Raw genomic sequence first — 11,531 nt, forward strand, 5'->3', positions numbered from 1 at the left:
GAGTCACGAGCCTGTCATGCCTCCATATCGATACGTCATTAAAGTAGTTAAGAAAAAATAAACAATGTAAATAATTCTATATATTTATATATTATATGGAAATGATAAAAATGGTGTAATATTTATTCGATTAATAATATAACATAATTATATATAACTTAATAAGTATATTAATAACAACTAATTGACAAATTTAGCATATAGTTTATTCATTGATAATTAAAAGTTTCTAAAGGATCAAGGTAAATATACTTAATTTATTGATGTTTTCAATTAAGTCTGAGATAAAATTATCAATGAGAATAAAGGAAACATTCTAATCAAATACAATTTCTGAAAAATTAAAACTAGATTAAAAAAATTATATTTTTTCATTTCTAACTTTTTAAATAACTGACGTTTGACATAGTAGTACTGCTAAACAAGACTTAATTTGATGATATGATTGTCGATTGAAACCTTTTCATCCATTTCCTTATCGTTCTGATCGGAGTCATGCTGAACAGCCATAGTGTACATGTTGTATGATAGCTTTGTTTGAAACATCACCAAGACTTAATGTCGAAATGAATAAATTCATAAAATGATAGGGAAACCGCCTGCACCTCAAGTCTGATCCATGCGCTCAGTAAGGTTGCACCTTATTTATAACTTTATAAGCCTTCTCAGTTCTCACTTTGTATAACAGAAATTTATTCGAAACACCTTGTCTTCCATTTATAAAACAGCAAGCTTTTAAAGCAATCCTAATAGTTAAATTTATATTTTATAGCATTTTTTAAATTACCGAGGTATATTTTAGTTGTTTAGAATTAAGTCTATAGTATATATCTGACGTCAAGTTTTATTTACCGTGGGCATAAAATTCACTTGAAAATATATAAGCATTAAACTCTCCGAAAATATATTTTTGAGGGTTGAAAACTTAATGCGAATGCAGTAGAGTAGATGACGACGAGGATTTTATTTGCACATTAAAATAACTACACGCGTATACATCTCACATACCACCCCCCAAATGGGGTAGATATTTCTGATGTATTTCCGTACGTGTAAACCGCGAATAGCAATAGCATCTATGACAATAGTATTATATTATGTATGTTTTGTTTTTGAACACCCTTATTGCACCCTTCCGTTGAAACCTTGAAAGTGTCATGTTGAAAGGGTAGTATTTATTATAGTAAGTTAAAACACATAAACACTAAATACATAAGTCATAGTATGATTTAAAGCATATTACTTATAGGTACCACATAAGATAAATCGGGTAATGCGGGATTGGTTCCCGGATCAAATAAAGTGTACGAATTGGTTCCCAAATAAAATTACTTTCCAGCGTACAACTATTACAACATATGTACAAATCGATAATCTTACATTTTATTAGGTTTTACGATGTCTAGGAAAGTTTATAAATATAATTTTATATCTAGTAGTATCTAGTAGTAATTATTTAGTTTCACTTAATTACCTGTAATTAAGAATTAACTATTTTTAATTTATTCAAATTTGTGTTATTAATTATTATGTGATAATATTATAATGAAAAGAAGATTGAAGTATTTTTATTGATCTTAAAGGTAGTGAAAAATACAAAACAGAAAATTTTCCTGTAATTAAAGTAAAATCTAATTATTTACAACCAATTTAATTAATACACCCTATGTCTAATATTATTAATCATAATACGAATTACAAAGTAATACATAATACATACGTCATGTGAATTTATATAATATAGAATAGAAAATTTTGAAAAATTATTTTGGTGATTACTGATTACTAATTAGTTATAACTTCTAACTTTTTTTTTAAATATTTTAATCATAGTTTAAGTTGGCAGTGCCAGCTGCCATGATGGATTTTGCAGCCAGGTACAGCATTTTGAAGGGCCCTATATATATTTATTTTATTTTTTAATGAACTTACTTTATTTTTTATATAATTTTACAAACTTTAAGGTCTCGTTAGAAATTTTAATTTTAATGTATAAATTAATAAAAGCCAATTTGTATATTTATATAAGACACAAAATTATATATACTTGGTAGGTATAAACAATGTCGTAATAAGTTTAGTATTACTTAAAATTATTTATTTTATGTAAGTAATTCAAATAGTAAATATCTGGTTATTATCGAAGCGATATATTATGTTGAACAAATAATAGCAGTAAATTGAGCAACTTTGTAAAGCTTGTATTCGTCATTGACACTATGAGGGCCTCATAGTAAATTATGCGAGTTGCCTATAGTTCCCGTGTAGCTCTTTGTAGGCTGTATCAAGATTATTTTCGTAGTTCGTCACAACAAAAGTATTATAAATGACGAATGCGAAATAACAGTAGGTATACTATTTATAATATGTTATAGACTATACAGTTATAATACGTACCGTCATCGATCGTAGTTGTAATAAAATCTAATTATTTATTCACTATCTATTAAATTAATACACGTATAATGTCTATAATTATTATTAACAATAAAAATTACAAAAAAATTATTTAAGTGAAATTATAGAATAAAGAACAAAGTATTTTAGAAAATGATTTAGGTGATTGTTGACTAGTGATAACTCATAACTTATTTTATATAATTTATAAATGAGAAAGAATTACGTTTAGAATACAACTATATAACTAGCATAGAATATAGATATATCATTAATAATTATAATAATTAAGAAGTCAACATTATGTTTGAAATTTTATTGATGTTATTATTTGTCTTCTTTTTATTTAGATCGTGTATTCAACATAGCTGATAGAACGTTATAGCATGTCACTATTACCTGAAATTAAGAATTGATTCTTTTTAATTTATCCAAATCTGTGTTATTCTATGATTATATATTATATTATTATAATAAATAATAATAATATATATATTAATGTTAATACGTATTACACTATTAAATAATTGTAGGTTAACAATTTTTCTCGGTGTTAGTTTAATCATAAATTCATTAGCATTATTCAACTGCATTGATAACAACAACATTTTTTTTGATCTTAAATTCATCGAAGTCCAATTACCACTATTATACATTCCAAAATGAACGGATTTCATCTACAAAAAATATTGCATTTATAGATTAACTAAATTAGAGGTTAACAAAATTAACGTCACTTTATTATTAATGCGTTCTAATAAATAGCAAATGAAAAATAAAACAATTAACATGTATCCAAACGCTGATATCAACTTGATTACACCAAAAATTGGCATAGATTCTGATGACGTGAAAACCTAAAATTATATAAACGTAAATTCGCCATAATCCGTTATCACCACTTATTTATATATATATACACACACAGGGGTGGATCTGGAACTGGGGGAGCGGTAAAACATTCTTACACAGAACCTATTAAACAACATTCCGCCTGTTTTGCAGGTCTGTGTTGACATTATGAATTAAAATAAATATATTATAATATATTATCTTAATTCATGGTTGACGTTTATTTTTGTTTAGTAAGAAATTATATTTTTTGTTATAATTTGTATCTGTTAAGCGTTACACACTCTATTGAATAAAGATCCACCCCGAGTTATACATTTTCAATTGATCTAATTTTGTTTTTACCACAACTGATGCAAATGTTAAAATCACCATGGACCCCGAATTTATTATAACAGTTGATAAAATAATAAATTTATACGTAGTATAAAATAATTTTAACTTCCTGAAAAATAAAATAAATATTTAAATTGATAAATTAATTTTAATTGGGTTTTCATAGGATATAGTAAAGAAAGAAAAAAATCTTAAATAAATCTCTTATAACTGATTTTTAAATTTTTAAACTATGTATGGACGACTATAGGTATTAGGCACTAACGCAAAAAGTTTTTGTTGGTCCTTCATAATTGATACCAAATCTTCAAAGTTGTTCACATTAAATTCATTTTTTTTTTCTGAAAATATATGATATAAAGGCATTACCATTAGTCCATGCATTTTATTATTTATTCTTCATCTTCACGTGATAAAGTTATCCAGTCAAATCATTCATTCAAGTTCAAGGTGGCAAATAAAAAAAATGTATAACATTTATTACTTACCATTATTATTTTCGGAATTCAGTTCACTGTTGACACTTTCGTAAGCTCTTTTGATCATTTCGTATTGAGCGATTATAACAAAGCAGATAGAAATAAAAAAGATATCAATTACTACGTTAATGTAAAACAGAAACACTGCAGTAGACGACTCCATCATATAAAATTTAACATAATTATTATTATAGTCGTTTATAGTCACCGGGAACCGAAAGTTCATAATATTCTCGAAGCGTCGATTCGATTGGTATGCGTTAAATTTTTGCAACAGCAGCAGAACTTGAGGATACAGGGTCCATTGGATGGTATTTACAATTCCAATGCAAATTATGGTGTTTGAAATTTTTATTGACTTTTTGCGATATTTAAGGAGAATTCCAATATGTGTTTGACACTGTGTACTCGTAAGAAAATGTATATTAGTAACACGGAGTAAATCCCAAATTTTGTTTGCTTTATATAAAAATGTAGCTATTTTAAGTAACCCTACAGAATAAAGAAGGTACATATATATTAACTGTATTTGATCAACGATGTCGATTTCATCTTCCATTTCAGTAAAATAACCAAAAAATCCGTAAACTACTATACAACCAATAACGCAATTTATGATGTACCAAGCTAGATGGTACACATTGAAATTGCAAATTGTTTTGCTTTTTGGATCAAATAGAGGAAAAATATATAATAATTTGAATAATTTCAAGTTTATGGAAACATCGTTTGGCTCCAATAAGCTTATATCAAATGTCATTTCTTACAGGTTTGATCTAAAAAATTAAATTAAATATTCTGTAGTTAATATTAATTTATGCAAATTTATAAGATAAATGAATAAAATTATTTAAAATATATTTTATGTTATAAATAACCTATACGTATTTTGAAATACCCCACAAAATAACAAAATAGGTACCTACAACTGATAATACAAGCCGCCACTTCTTGTTTTAGATATTTTAATTTTTTCACTATTATGATTAACTCGTATTATCAGTTGACACACAATAGTGCGCTGATTTTAAAATATGAGATCGAAAAATGACGTACGACACTATGTAGTATACTCAATTAGTTTGTCTTGCTCCGTTACTGCATGCAGTGATTAGGTACCTATTTACAAATACATTGGTATTATATGTATATTAATTAAAAATAAAGTAAACATACCTTATTTACAAAATGATTTGTTAGAGTAGGTATAATATTATATTTTATGTTTGTAAATTTTAATGTAATGAAATTTTCAACAAATATTTTTGATCATTGAACTTGATAAAAAGTAGTCGTTAGTTATTTTGAGTAACTAATATTGGTACCTTGTTGATTGTTCAGTATATATGCCGATACTAAACCATATATTTTGAAATATCTAACACAAGCTATCCGTAGATTGGGGTAGGTATAAAAAAATTTATTTTATTACATCGTGTACGAAAAAAAATGTTGTATTGTATAATTATTTCATAAAATAATAATTAAAACGTCAAATTCAAGGAATAAGGAATAAAATATTAATATCTCTATAGCTAGTGCGTGCTTGTCATTAAAACAATGATGAAAAATTGAACAGCTGTCAAGACCTTAACCCAGTATAGGTATATATAATTAAAAAAATAGACCTAATAAAATAACTAGATTAGAAATTTTTTTTTATTTTTAATAGAAGTATTCGATTTAACGGGATGAATTATTCGATATCCAAAGTTAATTTTATATTCCATTTCGGTTTGTTGTCGGTATATAATATCCTTCATCGTAAGTTTAAACCATTGAGCAGTAAGTATAGATCTTGTTTCACATATCAACATATATTGTTAATAGCTAATACTGAAAATTATTTATACATTATAATATATAAAATGATTAAATATATAATCATTTATCATAAAAACATCAGTATAATATCTTAGTTAATAAAAATTAAGTAGGTGTACGGTGTACTCAAAAAAATAAATAGATTATTATATCATAATAGAGATACACGCGTAGTCTAAGAGAGTTGATTTTACCAAAGACGATACATCTACTTAGGGGTTTGTAGATGCCAAATCTTTGGTAAAAATAACAACATTCAAAAACAGCACGTGAATAATTTTTTTTTTCTGTTTAAATACAAATAGGTACTACGCAATCGTATTATATAAAGCACACGTCGCATCGATTCAATTCGCCTCAGAAAAGAAAGTAAGAAGAAGGTGATTATATTAAATATATACATGTGTTTTATAAAAAAATTTTCAAATTTCATACAAACCTTCGTGTATGCCATAGATAATGGTCTACAAGGCAAACGGTTTTTAGTATACTCGTTTTATAACATAAATCTCTTTTATATAAATATAATATATATATAATATATCATAATATGTACACGTCGTCACGTCATGAGTGAGAACGTGATTCGTTGGACAGAAGTTGAATCGACACGGCGTTTCTTTATGGTAACAACCATATTTCAGGTAACAACGTTGAACGAAAAAAAAAATTAGAAAACGTGCGGGTGATGTTTACCGTAACTGTGTCGGGCATGGTCCGTTCGGTCGTTGCGGTCAGCTTCAGTGGCGTTGTACACGGCGTCCTCAGTGGCGTAGTAGTCGTGCGGCGGCAGACTTCCGTGCGGACCGCCGAGCGTGGACCGCGGTCGGAATAACACCAAGACCACGATGACCGAAACCTGCACCGCAATCGACGAAGTCATCCTGCAACCGCGGCCAATTGCTTATCGCGCTTAGCAGGCGGAACCCCGAGGATCGATGGGTCGGTGTGGATCGACGAAGACGGTGTGTACGGCGGTATAGGTGAGCGCGCCGCGTGGCAAGAAGACGTGCTCGAGATTTCTGGTCCGGCTCTACCGTAATTTGTACGTGCGCGTAGGTGCGTCGACGGTTTGTCGCTATAAAAATGAAAATCCAACACGATGTGTACGAAACGCGTATATTATTACTGTTGCTATCGCCATCGTCGTCATTTATATACCGTCGCCAAATTTGTCTCCGTTTCCACCACTTCTACCCGTTACTCCTTCTCCTCGTCGTCATCGACCTCTCCCGTTGTCCATTTGGTACACGATGTGGGATGACCGTTATCGCGGCGAAAAAAGAATAATACAAATATGTCCTTTCCTGTTTGTTTTCATTAATCGCTCGCGCCAACATCACAACAACGAGTTATTTATTGTTGTCGTATGTCAACCCGTAATAATATATGCGACATGCATAACATTATCAGCAGTTAGATACATATACGTACAATAGTGTACATAATAATATAGGTACACGCGTATTTTGTATACAGGGTGATTCGTTTGTCGTCCATTTACCGTATAGGTATACTCGTCCTATATCGTCTCGCTGGATTTTCGCGTTTATCAAACAGTGTTTATTTACACTGATGCAACTCAAATCAATAACAGAGTGATGAATAAGATAGGTACCTACAACGGTATATGAGTTTAGATACTATACCTATGAGTTTGATTATCGCCTAAGACACAAGATCCATTTTTTTTAATCAATTATTATTTATTACAGTATAAATAAATTTGGTAAATTGTAATTTGCTTTTTGGTAAGACTTAATTTATAGGAAGAGATTGCCCCTAGAATCGAATCCTTCTGGCTTGAATCTGGACATGTCTATTATAAATCTATACGTCCCATAAACATGCACTTTTTTATTTTTATTCTATGGTATTATAGTTTTTTTTATACGTATACAACAATATGATATCATCAATTTTGTTTACATGTATTCACATCACCAACATACTTGTTGTTACTATATACTAAGTTTTTTCTAATGGTCCTGGTTGTTTTTCAGAAAATTTTGGTGTGAAATGTTAATATCTCCAAGGAATTTACTGATACACATTAAACTTTTTCAAACCCTCATTTCTCGTAAATATATTGCAAATACTTAAATGATATAAGATAATAATATATTTATAGAAATTGTTTATAATTGGTATACTATTATTTTTCTTTGAATTATAGGAGATTGAAATAACGAAATATGTTAAATTATGGTTAACTGCGTATAATCGTAAAAATCGTAGTTTTTCTGCAAACCAACAAGAATCAACCGAGACATAACTGCGAGCAATCGCGACGTTAAAAAACATCGCCCTGTATGTACAATATTGCGATTAATCGTGTCGCGGTATTATAATATACATGTGTGTCGAGTGTTGGGAAACGTAACCGTAACGCATATATCGACCCAATTAATTTGTCAACACGCGGCCCGCGATGTACCTACCGACATTGCATAATAGATGAGCGCAAAATGCGTTTTCGATATAATACGCATCGTCACAACAATAATATTATAACCGTATACACACGGACACACGGCGCAGATTGACCCGGTGCAAGACCGAGGACGCGACGACGCGTGTCCCTGCGCACGGGTGACCTGCGTGATCAGCCCAGACTTTTTAGTGGTCGTTATCGCGAGAACTGCTGTGTAGAGTAGGTCACGGATAATATTCTAAATGTATAGAATAACATCACATATATAGGTACCATGTTTTTGGCGGCATTCGAAGCCACCGCCGTTGTTTTAATCGAACGACATTACGTATATTTTGATATTATATTATTATATATGTAGGTGCTTATTATTTTAAGTAGAAAAGTCGTGTACTATACATACCTGTCATACCTACATAATATGTGTATATTGGTTTTAAAGGTTTCAAGTACGCGTACTCGGAAAACACGGAAATTCGATTTGCATAAGCCATATTATATATACGACCTATGTACGATGCTACTCACACCTGTAGTAATGGTTCGCGGTGAATTGGTCGCGAACAATTGATCGCTGGTGAATTGGTCGCCAAGATAATTGATCGCCAAACGAACTTTTTTAGTTTTTTAAGTATTTTATTATCCTAGGTATATTACCGAATTTTATGTTTATTATTTTAGAATATTTAAGTATTTTTAAAATTTAATTAATTGACATTATTATTTATTATTTTATTTTATTCATGTGTAATTATTAACTATTAACAATATAATGTATAATTTTTATTTGATTTAATTTTAAATTTTCATTATCGAGTTCGTATCATTATATTGTTATAAAGTATTTATTATTGATATTATATACCCACACGGGCATTATCAGTTTATTTCTGTCGTTTCTAATCACGGCGGCATAATCTCAAATTGTTCGTCAAAAGCCAACGTCTTCTAATTTTAAGTCAAAATTCGAAGTCACGTAATTTTATTATTATATAATTGTCAAATTAACTTGTATTATTATTAACCCTTTTAGTGTTAAGGTGATATCAACATGGCCGTGATCAAATTGTTATTATTATTATCCACTATATACAATATACATAATCTATTTATTATTTTTTTTAATTAAAATTAGCATTTAACTGTACGTTATTTAAAAATAAAACAATAAGAATACTTAAATATTCTAAAATAATAAACATAAAATTCGGTAATATACCTAGGATAATAAAATACTTAAAAAACTAAAAAAGTTCGTTTGGCGATCAATTATCTTGGCGACCAATTGTATTCGCGATCAATTGTTCGCGACCAATTCACCGGATACCTGTAGTAATATACGAATAACGCGAGTTTTTTAAAACAAGACTTATAATAAGCACCCACTTATAAATTCAGGGACCTATATATAGAGTACTTGTATCTTCGTAATCCGGTCCTTATTTTTTCTCCGTCACTCCTCCTTACATAGATGTTCCACGGTATTCCCAATATCTTGCAAATTTTAATTATTATTTCATGCGTTTCACTTCAAATGGTAGCTCGTTAAATACCACCCTCACCTTGTAAGTGAAATAATTTTTTTCTGGTTAAAATTAATTATATATTTCCAATATATATTATTCTTCCTGTGTACTAATATATCTAAAATAAAATATTTATTATTATTCATATATTAAGTACGATAGTTATACATTTATACCACAAGCACAGTTCTACTAACTACTATCTAAGGAGTCATGTTATATAATTTGGATAATATTTTCTGCACATTTCCATTCACACAACCAATGTACCTACAAGTTAATTAGACAATTTCTATTTTGTCATTTTATAGTTTTATAGCTAGATATTTTACTTAGTTTATTAGAAACTATAATACAAATTGATTTAACATTGTTCCTACACCTATTACTTGGGACTTAGGTAAACATTAAAATATTTGAACACTGTAGTGTTACATAATTTAAACTTAACCATTATTTGCACAGTAGTATTACGTATTAAATATTAATGTACTTTTCACAATGTTGTGAAATTTTTTTATTAATTTATAATTTTAAACTTTAGTTTAGGTTTAATAATTTTCAGAAATATTTAAATGCAGTTAATTATGTTACTAAAAATGTATCAAATTATTACTAATTAATAACTTTAACTTAATTTAATTTTTTTTAGAGATGTCAGCTCACTATTACTTTTCTTACTTTAACTCACATGTAAATATGTAATAACATATTAAACAAAGTGTATTCACTCAATATCGTTTTTTTTCTATTTTTTGAGTAATCAATGTAAAATCACCTCCAACAAAAATTATGGAGAATAATATTTTTGTGGATTTACAGAACATTCTTTCTTAATACTATATCGAAAATATCCATTTTAAAGCTGAAAAGGTAGAGTCAAATAATAAATGAAATATAAATTCGACGTTAAAAACAAAAATTACTCACTACCTATCATTTTTGCATGGATGGGCGATTTTACTCATTGATTAAATTCAATTACAAACGTTTTTGACTATTTTGGGTGAATTTGTTTTATCTATGTTGCGAGTGGGTCGGAGAGACAGCAGTAATAGCATTCGTCAAAACTCGAGATCGAGAATGACATAATACACTAGTTAAATTTTATAATCAAGAACAGTCGATAGAATAAATAATAATAATAATAATAGTGATAAAGATACATTGGTAAATGACGATAGTTTCAACAATTGGTAGTAAATTGTTTTTCTACGAATACAGTAATAATTTACACATATTTCGACTTTCTATCGATCGATCCGAGTATCCGACCGATCATATACCGTATCAAATTATTCGTATACGACGTAGGTGTGAGTGCTGTACGGAATTTTCAAAATAAACAAATAATTATATTATTGAATATTGACAAGTTTAAAATTTGAGGTCTTTAAACACCCTCCCCCCACAATAAATACGCCACTGAACATATATATTGATCATTCGTTTAATTTTCATAGTACGTCGAGAGAGTTTAAAAAATTCGGAAATACTTATTTTTAAATATACAACAGCAATCGATTAACGTACAAGACTACAGTAAACAAAAACAATGATATTACTTTTTCGGGGCCTCCATATTTTTGACTAAACATAAGAAGTCAGGCAAATTTGCGTTCAGCAAAACCAACCAGAAATACAAAAATGAATATAACATACCTATTATCTAAATATAAAAAT

General features: G+C 28.9%; 1 protein-coding gene across 5 annotated transcripts; it reads right to left on the reverse strand.

The window, feature by feature from the left end:
- Positions 1–207: 207 nt before the first annotated feature.
- Positions 208–7,273, reverse strand: LOC132930615 (uncharacterized). Of its 5 annotated transcripts, none has more exons than XM_060996574.1 (7): positions 5,241–7,272; positions 4,074–5,183; positions 3,851–3,926; positions 3,595–3,694; positions 3,135–3,254; positions 2,913–3,074; positions 208–2,796 (listed from the first exon to the last, which is right to left on the reverse strand). In XM_060996574.1, the coding sequence occupies exons 2-7, from the start codon at positions 4,822–4,824 to the stop codon at positions 2,740–2,742; spliced, it is 1,266 nt and encodes a 421-aa protein (XP_060852557.1). In that variant the 5' UTR covers positions 4,825–5,183; positions 5,241–7,272; the 3' UTR covers positions 208–2,739. The 5 variants fall into 5 exon arrangements, with proteins under 5 accessions (XP_060852557.1, XP_060852554.1, XP_060852555.1 ...); XM_060996571.1 differs by lacking the exon at positions 208–2,796 and having other exon boundaries at positions 2,803–3,074; positions 4,074–4,840; positions 4,991–5,183; positions 5,241–7,273; XM_060996572.1 differs by lacking the exon at positions 208–2,796 and having other exon boundaries at positions 2,803–3,074; positions 4,074–4,840; positions 4,987–5,183; positions 5,241–7,273.
- Positions 7,274–11,531: the final 4,258 nt, after the last annotated feature.

The sequence above is a fragment of the Rhopalosiphum padi genome, chromosome 4 (assembly GCF_020882245.1).
Source record: "Rhopalosiphum padi isolate XX-2018 chromosome 4, ASM2088224v1, whole genome shotgun sequence".
In the NCBI taxonomy this organism is placed as follows: domain Eukaryota; kingdom Metazoa; phylum Arthropoda; class Insecta; order Hemiptera; family Aphididae; genus Rhopalosiphum; species Rhopalosiphum padi.

Bases quoted from the DNA above. Each gene is read 5' to 3' on its own strand.
- LOC132930615 (XM_060996571.1), bottom strand. From the start codon at position 4,824: ATGACATTTGATATAAGCTTATTGGAGCCAAACGATGTTTCCATAAAC. The intron at 3,927-4,073 runs GTAAGTAATAAA...ATATATTTTCAG, and splicing joins GAATTCCGAAAATAATAATG to AAAAAAAAAATGAATTTAAT. The intron at 3,075-3,134 runs GTGACGTTAATT...TATTTTTTGTAG, and splicing joins TAGAACGCATTAATAATAAA to ATGAAATCCGTTCATTTTGG.